Source organism: Adiantum capillus-veneris, chromosome 11, assembly GCF_014529385.1.
Source record: "Adiantum capillus-veneris isolate H3 chromosome 11, ASM1452938v2, whole genome shotgun sequence".
Lineage (NCBI taxonomy): Eukaryota > Viridiplantae > Streptophyta > Polypodiopsida > Polypodiales > Pteridaceae > Adiantum > Adiantum capillus-veneris.
The window spans coordinates 70,952,550-70,971,544 of NC_140941.1; the positions used below are offsets into that span (position 1 = coordinate 70,952,550).

At 45.5% G+C, this 18,995-nt stretch overlaps 1 protein-coding gene across 1 annotated transcript in view; it reads right to left on the reverse strand.

The window, feature by feature from the left end:
- The window catches only part of CDC48C (cell division cycle 48C), a 30,321-nt gene extending 13,168 nt beyond the window's left edge, over window positions 1-17,153 (reverse strand). The window contains exons 1-4 of the mRNA XM_086523230.1: window positions 15,852-17,153; window positions 15,039-15,745; window positions 14,670-14,822; window positions 14,483-14,599 (exon numbers count right to left, since the gene is read on the reverse strand). Coding sequence (XP_086379356.1) covers window positions 14,483-14,599; window positions 14,670-14,822; window positions 15,039-15,745; window positions 15,852-17,124 — 2,250 coding nt within the window. The 5' untranslated portion in view covers window positions 17,125-17,153. The remainder of the gene's footprint in view (window positions 1-14,482; window positions 14,600-14,669; window positions 14,823-15,038; window positions 15,746-15,851) is intronic.
- Window positions 17,154-18,995: the final 1,842 nt, after the last annotated feature.

An 18,995-nucleotide genomic window follows, 5' to 3' on the forward strand; every position in this document is an offset into this window, starting at 1 on the left:
GGGATCGGATTTCCCGTAAAAGAGAAATCGGCCGTGCTCTGATACCACTGTAACAGACTTGGACACTCCAAGTCAAGAATCAACCGCGACAGCACCAAATAACCACTTCAAAACAATTCACAGATCACAATAGATTTGCACTGGCTCGGCGGAGTTCCGTGCCTAGAGATATTGGCCCCAAAGACTGGCGCCCCTTTCGGTATTTCTTTTTGTATTAATCAATCATCAAAGTACAAGAGAGCGGTAGGGTTTCACTCTCAGACTCTGCGTCCAGATGCTCTAAGAAGTGAGGCCCTCACCACTAATTCAAAGGTTACAAGGGATGCCCAAAAGCAGAGCCCCAAAAGCTTCAAATCAAAAGCAATTGCTCTCTCTCTCTCTCACAAAGAGTCAAAACATGAAAGCAAAAGAATTCTCTCTCTCTCTTTCTCATTTAAGTAGAGAAAAAGCGAAATTTGCGTCGCTCATCATTTTCCAAAAAAAAAAAATTTAATAATCCGCCTCTGCGATTTCCGAAAATTAGGGTTTCTGGCAAAAATTAGGGTTTGCAGGAATTTTAGGGTTTCTGTTGTCCGCCACGTCATCATTTTGTGACAAAATCAGCATTTTTGTACAGCAGATCAGCCCCGGCGACCCCAGAAGACCGCACATTCCCAACGTTAGCAGATTTCCACCGCAGGAAGCAAAATTCAGCCTAGCGTTTCTGGTTTGCAGATCAGCCTCAGCGTTTTGCAATTCCATCGCGACAGATTTTAGCCCTAGGACCAGCGTTTTCAGCTTTCAGCAGTCAAATACTGCAGCAGAGTTCCCGAACCTCGCAGATCTCACCTTCCCGCAATAGATCCTCGTCGCACAGTCAGATCCCGCGAAGTTTGCAGATTCAGCCCGGAAAACGCAGATTTCAGCATCTGCGTTTTCAACACGTCGTCGTTGCATCGTCATCATCGACATCGTCACCAACATAGAGTCAGAATTCAGCAAAGAAAGATTTGCAGATTTCAGCCCTTGGCATTTTCAGTTTTCAGCCCGTCTCGTCGCCGTCGTCATCGTCGTCGACATCGTCGGCAAGTCCAAGCATTGTAGAGATTTGTGAAATCATAAGTAGACCGCTCTCGCCATAGAGAGTGGGGCCCTTGGAGGAGGGTTTGACAATTTTCCGGTGTCGTATTCTCTTCTCTCTCTCTCTCTCTCAGTCTCACGTACCTTCATTCATAGTGTTCACCACTTTGTTTGTGTCCATCGCACTCTCTCACTAAAGGAACCGAAGGCTCTCCCTTCCGTAAGTAAAAGAAACCCTTGAGCACAGTTCGAAGCACTCATCTTGAGCAAAGTTCAAGATTCACTTCCGCTGCACTTTACATCAGGGTGGCATGTCGGAGTCCTATAGGACAAAAGTAATCCCCCTCTGTCAACCAAAATCCTCAACCTGGAACAAAGGTGCAACCAAGTCATGAACCTACTACCCCTCTCTAAGGATTGGCAGAAACTTCACATATGCGTGTACAAGACAAGGCTGGAATTCCAGATCAGCCTGCATTTAGTCCCAACCTCAGTAGGCTCCTCCACAGCACACATTCCTGAGGTGGTGGGTGCGCACCACTACGTTTCTTAAAGTGTCACCGGGCAGATCACATGGAAATATTTTCCACCGCTCTTGCTAGAGGATGTACTTTGATTTTTCTTTCCATCCAAAGATGGAAGTTTCAGTTCCAGCTTCACTCGACTCCTATCCATCCGATATACAGTAGACCAGGTGCATGATCCTCTCCGAAGTGGCAGCCAAAGATGGTAGATATGGCTGATCAGCAGCAACAAGTGCACAACCTCTTGTTACCCATGGTGGACAGCGGCAACCTCCAAATAATGTGGAACCTCCAATAGCAACCCCATCGTGCTACTCTCCTAGATCTGCAATAACACCGAAGTTGGAGTGTCGCCTAGGGTGGAGAGAGCACAGAAGGAGAGGGATCCACAAAAATGCAAGGGATCCAAAGAGAGGGAGGGAAATCTAAGTTCAGTCTTGGCCTAAGGTATCTGTATGATAGAGATAGAGATAGAGAGCGGGGGGGGGGGAAGAGAGTTGTACGAGTGTCACGTGCACATCTAACCCTATGTGCATGTGGACAAGCTACTTCATGATAAGGGTTCGGTTAGCTTAGCTTAGGAAGTGTTCGGGGACCTTTGTGAGTCTGTTCTCAGGCGGTGCATGTCCAGGCACTTAGAGTAGATGCATATCCTCTGGTTGCACACAGCATGATCATTAGCATTACCATCAAATTCCATCAGGAGTATTTTACAGTGCACAGAACCTATTTTCCCTGTTTTAGCCATTTTTCACTTATTATTAATAAGTGACTTTGTTGGGAAACTAGGTAGGGCAATTTGGCCAAGTCAGTATATAAGAAAAACTAGCGCTAGTACTTTCTGGTAGAAGAGGCAGCAGGTACCAAGTGTCTGGCAGTGCACCTTCTCAGCAAGACCCCCGACGGAACAACCTAGCGTTTCAGCCATCAAGAACAGCCTAGCGTTTTCAGCATTTGCAGATCAATCCCAGTGTTTTGCAACTTGCAGATCAGCCTACTCTGCAAGCCTAGCGTTTTGCAGATTCACAGCAGATTGTCTAGCGTTTTTGCAGCAACAGTCCTAGCGTATTTGCAACTTGCAGATCAGCCTAGCGTTTTGCAGATTCACAGCAGATTGTCTAGCCTTTTTGCAATAGCAGCCCTAGCGTTTTTGCAACTTGCAGATCACCTAGCGTTTTGCAAATTTCCCGCAACAGAACATCCATGTGCATCAGCATTTTGCATTTTCAGCAGTTAGCATCCGTACCGCAACCCCCAAACCTCGCAGATCTCACCTTCCGTAGCAGATCCTCGCCGCACGGTCAAATCAGCCAGAGTTTGCAAATTCAGTCCATTATTCGCAGATTTCAGCATCTGCGTCTTCAGCACATCGTCATCGCCGTCGTCAAAGACATAGAGTCAGAATTCAGCAGATACAACATTTGCAAATTTCAGCCCCTAGCGTTTTCAGTTTTCAGCCCGTCTCCTCGTCGTCAAGATCATTGCATTCAGACCATTGTAGAGATTTGTGCAATCAATAGTAGACCACTCTCACCATAGAGAGTGGGGCCCTTGGAGGAGGGTTTGACAACATTCTAGTGTCGTATTCTTCTCTCTCTATCTCTCAGTCTCAGCACCTTCATTCACAGTGTCATTCACTTTGTTTGTGATCATTTGCACTCTCTCACTAAAGGAACGGAAGGCTCTCCCTTCCGTAAGTAAAAGGAACCCTTGAGCACTGTTCGAAGCACTCATCTTGAGCAAAGTTCAACATTCAATTCTGTTGCACCATACAACGAGCCTACAAGCAAGTAACAAAACCTAACCCTAGCCGCAACCTGCCGTGTGAAACCCTATCCCTAGTGGCGAACTGTAGCACTTGCCATGTGCTGCTCGATGCTTACTGCTCGCATGCTGCTTGCCGCAAGTGGTGTTGAACCTGCACGGGAATCTGGAGTATTCACGCGCTGCTCGCTACCTTGCTGTTCACGCGCTACATGCTACTGAAGGTAGCCTCACCATTCCCCTTCTGCCCCTGCCTCCCTACTGTCTTGCTCGCGCTACAAGTTTATTGTTGCCATGCCTTCGCGCTTCTGTGACGACATGTTGATGACAGCCTGTACTGTTGCTCCACGCTGCTGTGGACAAAGAACCTCGCTCAGACACCAGCTCCTGCCTTGCACCCCTATAGCAGATTTCACACGCTGACGTTGCTCTTCATCAACATATGTTCTACTGAAACCCTACAACAATTTCAGCGAACCATCGAACCCTATTCTACTCCCATGTTTCTCCCTGTTTACCTACTAGTTTTCGGCCAGTTTAGAAGGTTTTTGCCCCGCAAGCATGTTCGAGTGTCCTAAGTCTCAAATCCAGCTAGTTGCTGCCTTTGCCACCTTGGTTGGTGCTCGGACGCACACAGCATTAGATTGTGTTGGCAACCTCTGTCACAAAAATACGGAAGCGTAAACTGACGTTTAATTGCACTTCAAATACTCAAGAGAATTAGAGGGAGCGAGAAAACTTGACACTTCATTGGGGACCAGAAGATGGGCTGGTCCCCCCTCATAAAGAGAATATCTTTATTACTAAGGGAGAATCTTTACAAGCACAGGAACGGGGCATACGCACGTCCTCTATTCTTTCTTCTGTTCTGTTCTGACTACTGACTGAGAAAGTGTTTCCACTTTCTTTCTGCTTAGGGGATTTCCCATCTTCTGCGAGACTGGTTGGAAGCTCTCGAAAAGAGAGTCTATCTTCCAAAACAGCTCATCGGAAGCTCTCACAGAGGATCCCTTGTTCTTCGACTTCTGGAGGATCTTCTTGTACGGGCGCCACTGGAGGAGGTCCAACATAGGGTCGGAGGAGACTGACATGAAAAGCATTATGGATTCGCCAATTATAAGGTAAATCCAATCTGAAAGTCACATCATTGACTTTATCTGTAATTTTGAAAGGGCCGTAAAATCTATGGGAAAGTTTGACAACTTTCCCTTTGTCGACCCACTTTTTCAATCTAGCTTTCTCAAACCGAAGCAGGACATATTGTCCTTTTTCAAGATTGAGATTCCTTCTGTGCTTGTCTGCTTTTCTCTTCTGTTGCTCTTGAGTACGAAGAATTGCTTGCTTTACTTGTTGATGGGCAATATCAATATTGCGCACAAATTCATCTGCGGCGAAGATGTTTTCTTTGGTCGCCATAATAGGAAGTAAGAGTGGCTTCCCGTAAATAATTTCAAAGGGAGCTTTACCAGTTGAGGAATGTATGGTATTATTATACGCAAACTCAACTATTGGTAAGTACTGTTCCCATTCGGATTGTCGTTCCGAAACATAACACTTGAGGAGATCTAAAACAGTGGCATTAGCGATTTCGCTTTGACCATCTGTTTGAGGATGATAAGCTGATGAAAAATCAAGCTTAGTTCCCAAGTTTTCGAACAATGCCTGCCAAAATAGACTAGTCATGCGGGGATCTCTGTCGCTCACAATAGTCTTTGGCAATCCATGGTGTTTAAAAATCTGAGCTAGAAATATTCTAGCCATGTGATCAGCTTTGATCGTCTTTTTTACTGGAAGAAAATGTGCTTGCTTACTGAACCTGTCTACTATAGTCCAGATTGCATCATTCCCATTCTTGGATCTAGGAAGATCCGTAATAAAATCCATGGCAATACTTTCCCATGGCGTGTTAGGCACAGGGAGCGGCTGAAGTTTGCCATAAACTTTATGTCTGTCATATTTCACTTTTTGGCATACTAAACACTCATGTACATGTTTTTCAATGTCCGCACGGAGTGTTGGCCAAAAGAAATACCTTTCGAGGGCACTAGTGGTGGAAGCAATTCCCCGATGCCCGGCATAAGGAGAATTATGTGCTTCATCCATCACCTTTTGTCGTAAAGACTGAGCTATGCATATTGCTTGTTGACGATAGAGTGTATTATCCCTGATAGAATAAGGTGGCTTTGAGTGACCAGCTTGAAGATCTGCCCAAATTGTGGCGAAGTCTGGATCTTGAGGATACATCTCGCTGAGAGATTCTAGTTCCTCATGATAAATTGTTGTTAGTGCATTGATCTTTGGACGCCTGGAGAGAGCATCTGCAACTGCATTCTTTGTTCCAGAAGTGTGTAAAATCTGAAAATGAAACATTGAAAGAAAGTTGGCCCATCTCATCTGCTTTTCTGATAACTTTCTCTGTGTGAGAAAGTAGCGAAGACTTTGATGATCTGTCTTGATAATAAAATCAGCTCCTAATAGATAGTGTTTCCAAATGGAAAGAGCATGAATTACTGCCATTAGCTCTTTTTCGTATATGGAGGCATGCAACTCTGCATCTTTAAGGCGCCGACTTTCATAGGCTATCGCGTGACCCTCTTGGTTCAAAACTGCTCCTACACAATCTCCAGATGCATCGCAGTATACCTCGAAAGGTTTGCGAAGATCAGGGACGGTAAGAATGGGTCCGTGACTGAGTAGATACTTAAGCTTTTCGAAAGCTTGTTTTTGTCCAGACCCCCAATGGAATGGAATCCGCTTCTTTGTCAGGTCATGGAGGGGACCTGCTATCGCGGCAAAAGCTCGAATGAAACACCGATAATAAGAACAGAGGCCAAGGAAACTTCGTACATCATGTACTGTAGTTGGCGTAGGCCATTCTACAACTGCTTGAATCTTTTCAGGGTCCATTCTCACCTGGTTGTGAGATACTATATGGCCCAAATAGTGGATTTCTTTTAAAAAGAACTCACTCTTCTTAGCATTCACAAATAATTTGTGTTTGCGTAATTCTTCAAACACTAAGGCGAGATGCTTATAGTATTCGTCTTCCGTCTCTGAGAAGATTAAGACGTCATCAAAGAAAACGCCTGTAAAACTTCTATATGAGTGGAAGATTCTATCCATCATTCTGTTGAATGTAGCTGGTGCATTAGTGAGTCCAAAAGGCATCACTAAGAATTCATACAACCCGAAGGTTGTTCTAAATGAAGTCTTATGCACATCCTGAGGAGCTATGCGGATTTGATGATAACCGCTCTTCAAGTCGATACGACTAAAGACACTTGCTCCTTGTAACTTGTCAAGAATGTCGTCAATCCGAGGGATTGGAAATCGATTCTTGATTGTGATCTTGTTTAGAGATCTATAGTCTATGCACATGCGGAATGTGCCATCCTTTTTCTGTACTAGCAAGACAGGTGAACAATATGGAGAAGTACTAGGCCTTATTAAGCCCTTCTCCAAAAGTTCGTTAACCTGCTTGAGAATTTCCTCTTGTTGCATTAGACTAACTCGATAAGGGGGCTGACTTGGAGGAGAACTTCCTGGAATCAAATCAATGGTATGATCCTCAGGTCGCGAAGGTGGGAGTTCATTTGGAAGTTCATCTGCAAAACAATCTTTATATCTTTCTATTAACTTAAGTCTTTTTTGCTCTAAAGAGGAAGAAAGTTGTGAAACAGACACATCTCTCTCTCTTGCAAAAATCAAGTACGTTGAAACACACTTTTTCATTTCTTTCTTGATGGCAATGTGGTAGGCGATAGGAATACGCCAATCACCTGCATCTGCAAGTACAAGATACTCCTTTCCTTTATGAGCAAAAGATAAGGTTTTCTGAACATAGTCAGAAATGGGATGCATCTTGTAGTGCCAAGGCATTCCCAAGATAACATCGCATCCTTCAAGTGAAGCTAGTAAGAAAGACTCTTGATCCTTGTAGTCGTCGACCTTTAGATTCAACTTCCCTATGATTGGAGTAGAGTTTGAGTTCTGCCCTTTGAAAGCAGATTGCGCTTGAATAGAGACTCCGAAACGATTGGGTTACAAGTTCAGGTCGTCAGCTAGCTTGGTAGAGATGAAGTTGTCTGTGCTACCAGGGTCAAACAAAATAAGAGCCCGCTGGTTGTTGATACTACCCCATGCTTTGAGAAGAGCTCTTTCTTTTCCATCCTTGGTTGTATTTCCCTGTACATCTGGGATTGCATTGGAAGAGGGTGGTTGTGGAGGTTTGGTTGGACAGTCACCCTTCATATGACCAACTTGTCCGCACTTGAAGCATCTTCCTTCACTAATGTAGGTTCGCAACTCAGCAGGAGAGAGATATCTCCCTTTCTTGGGCTGATTTGGCTTTGCTTCTGCTTCGGAGGCGGTTCTTTTCTTCTTTTGAGAAGAAGTAGAAGAGGTAGGCTGCTCATGGAGAGCCTTCTGCTTAGCATGGTAAGTGCTTTGCTCCATCTTCCTGGGAGTACCCTTGTTATGTATTCCATCAGCTATGCGGGCTGATTCCATAAGTATCTGCAAGTTACCTCGAGGGTAAAGCTTCATAGCCTTTTGCAAGGCTTCATGCAAACCTGCTTCAAACTTGCGCATCTTCTCCGAATCATCAATCTTCTTGAAAGGAGTGACTTTCAAGAGAAAGTCCCAAAACCTATCCACATAGCGTGGAACAGTTTCGTTCTCTGACTGTGAAAGTCGATCCCATTCTTTCTTTACCTCTTCCTCATAATCTGGAGGAAGGAACTGTGCGTAGAACTCCTTCTTGAAAGCGGTCCAATCTTGGGGTTTGCGATCTTCCAAGATAAGGGTTAACCACCAATTGCTGGCGGTGCCTTTCAGGTACAAACTGACATGGCGAAGCTTGGATCTTTCCTTGAAATTCCCTTCTGCAAATGCAACTTCAAATTGGCGGATGAAAGCCAAAGCTTTGTCATTATCACGCCGTCCATTGTAGGTGTCGAATTTCACATCTTTATCTCCCGACTTGAATGTTTTCTGCCTGTGGTGCTTCTTCTTATGGTGCTCCTCCTTTCGATGCTTAAACTCCTTGGGGACAGGAGTCCTTTCCCTTGAATGTACTTCTTGCTGCGACGGATCGTCGAGAAACATGTCTTCCGGAGAAACTATGTCTTCCAGATCCTTCATGAAAGAGAACTGAGGGGAATCAGGGGGATCCTGCTCTTGAACTTTTGGATTAAACCGCACATGACGTTCTGGAGATTTCTTCTGCCTCTCGTGCATGCGGGAAGTTCCAATCAAAGGATCTTTTCTTGGTTGTGGCGCCTTTGGGTTCTGCGGGATTTCTCCCGACCCCATCGGCATTTTCTCCTTCCCTTTTTCAAGAGTATGGAGAATCTTTTGGACTTCTAGATGGGAGAGAGCTTTCTGCAACTCTTCCACCTGCTGTTGAAGGAGAGAGAACTCTATCTCGCGTCCTCCCATTTCTGCAGTCTGCCAAGAGTCGTCAATCCCTTCAGGAAGAGAGAGAGGACCTTGCTCTGATACCACTGTCACAAAAATACAGAAGCGTAAACTGACGTTTAATTGCACTTCAAATACTCAAGAGAATTAGAGGGAGCGAGAAAACTTGACACTTCATTGGGGACCAGAAGATGGGCTGGTCCCCCCCCCATAAAGAGAATATCTTTATTACTAAGGGAGAATCTTTACAAGCACACGAACGGGGCATACGCCCGTCCTCTATTCTTTCTTCTGTTCTGTTCTGACTACTGACTGAGAAAGTGTTTCCACTTTCTTTCTGCTTAGGGGATTTCCCATCTTGTGCGAGACTGGTTGGAAGCTCTCGAAAAGAGAGTCTATCTTCTTAAACAACTCATCGGAAGCTCTCACAGAGGAGAGTCCATCTTCCGTTATGTATTGCCTTCATGCTCATTCATTCATGCATCGAACACAAAAGAGAAAAACAAGCAAAATGCACACGCACATGCTTGCTGTAATTTTCTGTACATAACCTGAAATTCTTACCTGTGCACACCCCTGCGCCGAAACAGAGGTCTTCTTCGTGATGGAATTGCGCCAAACTTGGTGTAGACTTAGGATAAGGAAAGAGAAGAGACTTTCTATGGCTGATTTGCTTAAAACAGCCCTAATCGAGGTGATTAAGGGCTGAAAACAGAGAATTTCAGCAGCCGCACTCTGCTAAGAGAGCGTCTACGGCAGCTTCTCGCGATGAAACTTCACCAGAAGGTGTCTATGACTGTGAGATCCCTTGTTCTTGACAATGGGAGCACAAGGCTACCACATATGTCGCAAGGGGCTGCTCTCAAGCTTCAATGGAGGGCTCCACCGCGTAGAGCGCGCTCACATTAGGGGGGGTAGGTGCACTGCCAGCCCTGAAAATGGGGGAGGGGGGGCTCCTAAATAGCCATCAGGGAGAGGGGGCGCTAGGAAGAGAGAGAGGGTGAGAGTGAGAGTGAGAGAGTTAGTTTGCATTGGTAAGTGTGCCACTTGGCACACTTACTTTAAAAACTTAAAAACCATTCAACTTTTGACTTTAAAAACTTCTAGCTCATTAATTAAAAATGTGCAACTAACTAACAACTGCTACCAATGATTCTTTTATGAGAACACCAAAGGTCTGTCGGCGCAATGCCCCACCGGCACTGCACCGCCTTTACTTGTTCACACTTGTCCGGCCGCCCGCCCGGGCACGAACCGTTAAATTTAATTTCACGAAACTTACCCTAAGGCTTTATTAGCTTTATTAGCCTTAGGGTCACTGTTCTAAGGACCCCATCTCATTCATGTGCTTGTACTGACGCGCGTATTTTTCTGAGCCTAAAATCTGAGGCTACTGCTTACCCCTTTCTGAAGACCTGATTTCCCAATCACTAGGGCTTCAGGGTAATTTCTGCTAAGGTCCCTCTGAGGTGTTCTAGCTCGCATTTAGGCTCACCTGAGGCCTTAGAACTGCTAGGTCTATTCTGGTGTGCACACAACTAATTAGATAATTCTTTTCTCGTAAATAAATTAATTATTTACAAAGTCTGACTTAATTACATCCCTCTTTGGTGTACACCACTTGGAGGGGCTCCCCAATCCTGGTTCAGTCGAGCATCGAAGCAAGCGAGTGTTGCCAGGTCAATATGAAACTTACATACGAAACGAGGTTTCATCTATACTATTTATAATGGGGGGAGGGATTCCGGGCCCCCCTCCCTGCCACATGTCATGCTCTCTTGCATCCAGCCATAGTCAGAACGCAAGGAGTCAGTGTGGATGCCTTCCAGGTGCCTCCAAGGCAATGTCGCAACACCCACAGTAAGGACGTCTCAGGGAGTGAGAGCCAGTGCGCCTGCTACCAGAGGCACTGTCCAGCGTACTATCCTTCACAAAATTCAACACTCGAGGCATTAATGAACAGCGAGCTGCTGCGGGCGTTAAGTAATAGCCAATATCCAATATGGAGCATTTCATCTTCAGCGTGCAACGGTCGAAGCCCCTCGATTGGAGGGACCCTGTTTCTTCAGCTCTCTTATCAAGCGCTTGCTAGTACTGCTCTTGATTAACCGTGTTACCCTCCGTCTTCTCGTCCACATGTGCTTCCTTGCACACACACGAGGAGGTTATACGTCACCGCCCACTGTTCCTACCCCCACATCCAATGTCTTTTCTCCAGACACCTTTCTCATTGTCTCCGCCTTGCCTTTCCCACACAACACCCCCAGCGGCTTCCCCACTAGAAACGTGCAGAACCCCCGGCCCCTGCACTCACCTGTAGTACGTACTTCAATGCCGAATACTTCATTCACACCCACATGCTCCTTAATTCAAGAAGTATTCCACCATCACCCTTCAGTACGAGGTCACCAATAGCAGTTGGTGTAACTCACCAACAAACACCAGATAGCATTGGCTTCGGCAAAACAGCCTTGCTCACACTGCTCACATCCGACAGTTGAAGCCTCGCCAATTGCACCAGTGTACCATTCGGGCAGCCGAAGACACGCTCGACGCTCCAAAAGACACGAGTCGAGAAGAATAGTAAAAGGGCCCTGATCACTTGCCTCCAAAGCAAGCAGCATGAAGTAGGAGAAATAGCTTTGAGATTGCAGGAAGCAACCGTTCAAGGTGACAACCGCAGATGACCCCCTCTTTCCTTCATAGGTTTGCTTTTGACATCTGCAAACCTCCTTAGAACATAGCCATTGCTTGCTATTTCTGCTTCGTATGACGATTACACAGGCTCTTCTAATGTTCGACGAGGCTGCATGGCACACATGTCACATCTCTCTCTCTCTCTCTCTCTCTCTCTCTCTCTCTCTCTCTCTCTCTCTCTCTCTCTCTCTCTCTCTCTCTCTCTCTCTCTCTCTCTCTCTCTCTCTCTCTCTCTCTCTCTCTCTCTCTCTCTCTCTCTCTCTCTCTCTCTCTCTCTCTCTCTCTCTCTCTCTCTCTCTCTCTCTCTCAACGACAACCAGGAGTAGAAGGCTGAGCCGCTAAAGCCTCTTCCATGCGGACTTCCTTAGTAGCCTCGGTTGTCCCATTCCTTGGACTTCACGTAGCAACTTGGAGATTCTGGTGTGTGGTATATGACCGGAGGTGCAAATTTCCGACTCTTTGCTCGAAGTTGGGAAATGATCCGGATACCTCAATATTGATGCATTCTCTTGCAGCGATCAGCAGCAATACCTTCTGCAAATTCTGGTTGTGCGACTTGTGAGTCTGTTGGCTTGAGGAGATTCTTGATAGAGATGGATTCACTTTCAGCGGACAGCATAGTACTTCCCGAACGTCTTAGGGGGTAGTGGTTGGATGATACTATGACGCCTTGTATTGTTACACCTCGGAGTTTTGTAGCAGATATCCTCGTCCACAAAACCCTCTCTTTATAGTAACAGATTGCTCACTGGTCCAACTTTTTTTCCAGGAGCTGAGGGGGTGTTAGAGTTCAGGCATCTCTCTTGGTTCGTCCAGTTGGTCCCAGTTTCTCCCAGGGACGTGCTAGGGAGTGAGAGCTGTTTTGTGGCTATGCCCGCCAGTGCGAGGTAGGTTTCTCATGTTGGGTTGTGTTTAGCCATGCTTAGCCTAAGGTTTTGGCTCCCAGGGGAGGTGCCCTCTCTTGGATGCCCCTGAGGGCATGCAGAGGAGACCATTGTGCAACAAGGAGAGCAGCCATACCAGCGTTTTTGTCACTAGACTCTCCAGCGTTTTTGGGCAGGCTAGGAGGTGTTGCACATCTCCATCGACGGCAACCCATTGCGCGCCTTGTGGTGGTCAGCAGTTGTTTGCATCCCCAGTGCTTTTCTCCGGGCAGTACGACGAGGGCTTGGAGTGGAGATCCCAGATCTCCTAGTGGGAAGCCATGCCTTGATTGAGACCTGTCTCTCTCCCTCCATTCAGATTTGCCTTCCAACCAAGAGGAGATGCAAATTGCTTTGTTCCCAGAGCTTCTTGGGGTACTGGGTAGTGTGATGGTCAACCTTGTGGTCTCATGTGCAAGAGCAATTGGAGTGTCAGTAGCAATCACAATTCTGTGCACCTCGAGTCTATCCATTGGCCATGTCAGTTCTATGTCGGAACACCCTTGGTCACTTGTATGAGCAAATTGTCATCAACATGGAGAGCCTCTCTCTCTCTCTCTCTCTCTCTCTCTCTCTCTCTCTCTCTCTCTCTCTCTCTCTCTCTCTCTCTCTCTCTCTCTCTCTCTCTCTCTCTCTCTCTCTCTCTCTCTCTCTCTCTCTCTCTCTCTCTCTCTCTCTCTCTCTCTCTCTCTCTCTCTCAGATGTCCCATGTCCTTCTACCTCAATGATCTCTCTTCTCCACAGGTGTGCCTTGTTCATGTGTTTGGCATTGCAAGTGTTCTAGATTGGAGTCGAGGTGCCCACCGGATCACTAGCCAGTTCTTGTCTTCATTGCATCTTCCGTTGCCACCTTTGACAGTTCCTCCCTCTACACAATCTCCAAAAGAAACCTGATTATAGCCAACCCCCCCTTCATCTACCTTCATTGCCTCATCAATACCTATACTATCCTGCTTCTAAAGATGCAAATGTGATCCGTTTTAGGGTTAGGGTTTCTGCGTCGAGGCCATAGACGGAATTGATCATTGCATTTGTTTGGCCAGTCACACTCTCTCTAGAAAGGTGGACCGTGGTCCATGCCAATCTCTTTGTCAGAGCCCGAATACTCCACGCCCGTGCACAGATTTTCTTTCTCTAGCATCAGCTGATTTTCTCTCTCTAAACGCAAAATCCTGATTTTCTCTCTACTGCAAGTTTTCTCTCTAGAACCTGCAATTGTCTCTCTCTAGAATCAGACAATTCTCTCCCTAAAACTGATTTTTATTTCCAAAAAAAACGCCCTCTAAAACTGGGATAGACTCTGCTTTTGCTGGGGCAATTCCTAAAAAGAGGAAAGAGGCCAGATTTGGGGCGCCTTGCTTTCTGTTGGAAGGCTCTATTCTGGCTGCCCCTCTAGGGCTATAAAAGCACCCCCCCCCCCCCCCCCCCTTCACTTACACACACAAAGGTCGCCTCATAGAAGCACAACGTGATTGCATGAGCACCAACTCAGCCCTTTGATCCTTGTACGAGAAGAGTTCCTGTGATACCCAAACGGGGGCACTGATAGTGGAAGTTCAGAGCCACCAACTGTGTATAGGGGCACCTCGCTCCGACCTCCTCTCTCTCCCTCCCCCTTCACTCTCTGTGTCAATACAGTTATTCAAGTTGTTTTGAGGTGATAAGAGTGTTGCAGAGTTTTGCCAATTCTAGTTGCCTGTCTGTTTCCGTATGATCACTCACCGGAAGTGATTACAGGCCAGTGAGTGATCACAGAAAACCTACAGTCACTTTGCTTCTAGCCATCGTACAAGTGTTCTTCAAGTTAAGAAGAGTACATTTGCAATGATATGCACACTATGTAAAAACAACAAGGTCGTTATGCACTATACAAGTGCACAACGCAACACCGGACTCCAAGTGCAAGGGTGGTCAATCATGACTAAAGGACAGTGCATGCAATGAAAAGAGAGCACCATAAAAGTCATAAGCCGAAGCATCTAGAGCGTTAACCTCAACCCAATCAAAATATCTTCTCAAAAACAAGTGAATGTAACTGCCTTAGCTTACATCTACATCTAACAAGCCTAGAGGGGATGTATGTAGCAAAACACATACCTTAACATAGATAAAATTGGCTTGTGCATCATTAGCTACAGCCTTTGCCACGAGAGTTTTTCCACAACCAGGAGGTCCATACAGAAGAAACCCAGTGTCCATGTCCAAACCGAGCATCTGGTTCATATACAAGATGTTAATATGGTCCCTCAATTGTCTCCGTATCAAAAAAGGACTAATGAAAAACCTCATAATCCTCAGGATGTTTGATACGCCTTGAGATGAAGAATTCCAGGCACTTTTGCAGAGATCCAAGAGCCCCCACATCCTCCCATTTCACGTTTGGTATAGCAGAAAATCCTTCACGTTTTGTCGAGGGTTGAACCGCTCCCACGGCTTCCTGCACATTGGATTGCATATAGTCAACATACATAAATAAGCTGCTTGATCAAAGCTTCGGCGGGTAAGAACTGAGGCAGAAAAACAATATACGCTTATGAAGGATGACCTTGAATACAGGTGATCCATAAGCATCCAAAAAAAGGTACAAGTGAGATCTCTTTTGTGTGTTCAGAATCGTGATAAGTCACAGTTGCTGCAAGGTTTGCAAGCATACCTCGAAATCTTGCATGGTAATGTTAAGAGCACACAGATCCTTTGGTGTCCATTTTTTTTTCCACCAAAAGCTATCCAAGTGTGAAGGGTCGCACTCGAGAACCTTCTTTGAATCATTGCCTTGTTGGCTACTACTGATGTGAATACTCGCCATTGCCCCTTCCACTGATCTGTTAGGTAAGGAGGGTGACTCTTTGCATGTTTCACTAATCCTACATGTCATTATTCTTTTGATTGCAACAGAGCCAGCTTCCCGAGTGAGTGCTGCTAAATCAGCACCCACAAACCCTGGTGTACACCTTGCTATGCGCTTAAAATCAAATGAACCTTCCAACCGAAGGTGTTTTGCCAATACTGACAAAATCTGTGCCCTTCCATTTTCATCTGGAACACCAAGTAAGATCTCACGATCAAAGCGCCCTGGCCTCCTCAGAGCAGGATCCAACGCTTCTGGCCTATTTGTTGCACCAATAACAAGGACATGACGTTTGCTTTTTGCATTGAGAGCAGATTCGTCGCTCTCATCTGATGGCTTCTCATTCAGCTCATCCATGCATGTCATCAGTTGTGTAACTATTCTTCTCTCCATCTCCCGTTGTGCGTTCTCTCTTTTAGAAGTAATGGAATCAATTTCATCAATGAAGATGATGCTCGGAGCCAATCTAGCTGCTTCAGCAAAGAGACTGCGAACTTTTGCCTCAGATTCACCTGCAGTATCAAAAAAGCTGTCTTCAATAGCAAGTAATTGACTTGCATGCATCATTTCATAAGCAATCAATTTGGTAATTCACAATCAAGCGAAACAAGCACCCACCTGACATGCCTGAAACAACCTCCGGGCCTGATATTTTAAGAAATGGTAAGCCAGCCTCATGTGCGATGGCATTAGCAAGCTTCGTTTTTCCACAGCCAGGAGGACCATGAAGCAGGACACCGCCAATAGGCTGCAAGCCCAACCATGAGTATATTCCAGGGTTATACAGTGGGAACATTATCTCCTGAATTAAGTCCAAAACACGGTCTATGCCTCCAAGATCAGAAAACTGCACAGCTTCAGCAGGAGATGACAATGTCTCTTTTTCCTTGCGCTCAGAAATGCTTGTCTTCTTTTTTAAAATTGGTATCTCAGTCCTCCCGATCCTTACAGCAGCTTTCTTGATAACCTGTTCAATGCTTTTCTCGGGCGTCTTGCCAATATCATAGGCATTAATGACCCCAGATAAAGGGTCAGGCTTAACCAACAATTCTGTTGATGCCACCTTGTCGATGATGCTTGGCGCCACATCTGAGCGTCTGTTGCTCTCCTCCAACTGTTTAACATTTTTATTACCAGTTTTGGCAGCTGCTGCTCTCGCTGCAGCAGCAATAACATCGGGGGGTGCAAAAGCTTGAACAATAGTTGGCTCTCCATCTTCAGAGACCTGCTTTAACGAAATATTTCCTTTCTTAGTAGGAATCTTCTCAGAGTCATCTACATCTTTCTTTCCGCTGGCAGGCGCCCCATGATAAGCGGTACGAAGAGATGAGTTTAGCAAGTTGAAGGAGGGACTAGGCCTTAGAACCTCATCTTCGTCTGTATCGCTTTTAAACCCTGTTTTATCACTACCATGCCCTCGTTTCCTCTTCTTCCTGACTGAAGTTTGGGCCCTCAAATCACCATCATCGCCACTCTCTCCAGGAGGATCACCCAAACCAGACATAAAACTCTCTTCTTGGGCTTCATCGCTGGAAGTATCAGTAGAGCTCACAGATGCAGAGTCACCTTGACGTCGACTTGAATGATCTTCCTCTTGGACTTGGAGCTTCAATTCTCTGTGCAAGGGTGAACTCCTCTGTTTCTGTCGGACAATGTGGATAGCTTTGATGACAAGCTTGCGGAAGGGGCCCTGCTGCTTGCGGGCATACTCCTTGTAATGGTGGCGAAGGTACTCTACGCAGGCCTCAACATCAGAAATGCTGTTGTTGTAGGAGAATTGTTCGAGCCTGGGTACAAGGAGGGGGTCTAGCATGTAATGCTCAGAGCTGCTTCGGTCGCGAGGCTTGAGGATCTTGGGACTTCGCTTCCTGCGATTCCCTTCGTACTTCATGGCTCGCGTTACCTCGCAGCAAAAGAGAACCCCATTGCAAGTGTTGCCCAGTTTTTGAAGCCCCTTTCACGCATGGCCGGCCGGACAAGCAAATCGAAAGTGAAATTTTGTGTATGAGTTCGAATAGTATCGAACGCTTTGGACCAAGAGTGTCGCTGTGGGTTTGTGAAATTTTGAGCTCACTTTGTATGCCTTTTGATCTATCATAGTACATTTTTGAAAGCGATCGTTGTCATGTATATCTTGGCGTGGAGCCATGATCTTAGATGTACTCATTCTAGATAATGCTTATTTTTCTTTAAAACAAGAATTAACCAAGTGCATCATGGTAGAGCAGTTATCCCACTTGGAATGTTTGACACGAGTTGTCACTACCTATATGTGATAATTGAAATGGCATGAAGACAGCACAGCACCTTTTTTGGAGGTCACCCATAATATTATTGTTTTTGCACATGTGCAAGGTTTCCAAAAATTGGCATAGTCATCCAGACCCTATAACCTTGAGGGGTTACGGACCTTCAACCTAGGCAATTGATGCAAGCCACTCTCAAGAGTTTTTTGGAAGATTCCTAGTGATTCCTAGCTATGTACTAGTGATTCCTACTTGATGCTCGAGTTCTATTATTGGCAGTTTATGCATACATATACAGTCTATATTTTGGGTTCTTACTGCTCTAAATCTGGGGAAACTCTGCCAAAATTTTTCCAAGTTATGATGGTTGGTTTTTTGGTCTTTTAAGCCATTTATGTTGTTATGCTGCTGAAATTTTGGCAAAACCGGAGGATAAGATAGGTGTGCTTTCTTGGGAGCTGCATGGTTGACTTTAATGTATGATCAAAATGGCCCTCAATTCACTCCTTTTTATTTAACTCAGAGAATCCAGATAAATGTTCATGTGTCCAGGAAGATTTTTTTCCAACAGCACTTAGTCTTTATGTTTGGGCCAAGAAGATTAAGAGAGATACTGGAATGCCCTTTGCCTGTTGTAATTCCGATGATTAACTATAAAAACTCATTTGATGTGCATGTGTTTGTCCTTATCTAAAGACAAGCTCCATTGAAGTTTCTAGGGATTTAGTCAGCCAAAAGTTTTGGGTTCTTGCACGTGTGTTAGAAGGGGTTCTCAAAGCATCAAAACTTGGGTAGTCATGGCTTTCTCTTATCCGAAATTTCATGGAAGAAGTGATGAAGATTTGGAAGACTTTTTGGAAAAGATGGAGGTTGCCTGCATTAGCAATCAGATTCACGATCCTGCACAAATGTTACGTCTTCTCCAAATCTGTTTGAAAAGTGATGCACGAGTTTGGTCCAAAGCATTTGAAGAGGAGTTGCGTGTGGCTTATCCACCTGTAAGATTGAGTTGGGACAATCTAAGGCATGGTTGGAAGTGGAGTTTGTGAAGACAGAAGATCCTTACAAAGTGTGGCAAGAAGTACAAGGTTTGGTGCAAAAGGAAGGTGAGCCAGTAGATGCGTACATACGTAAGTTTTCATTGGCATGGGAGCGGATGTGTAAGGCCTTGGCACCACAAGTACCCCCACCTGACATGATGAAGAAGGACAGGTTCTTGGCTGGTCTTTGGGAGAATATACGTTGGAGAGTGGAGCTAAAGAAGCTTAGAACATATGAAGATGCATTGGAGGTGGCAAAGAACAAAGAGTGGAAGCTGAGGAAAATGAGCCAGCTAGGAGTAGAGTCTTTGCCCATGAGGTTTGAGTTTCAGCCTATGGATTCTTTGCAAGGTCGCATGCCAGGGGTTCATCATGAACCAGTGGTTTTTGTTACTCCTCAAGTTATGCCAACAGTGGTCACTACAGCAATGCAAGATAATGGGCTAAGTCAAGACATGAGGCAAGTGGTAGATTTA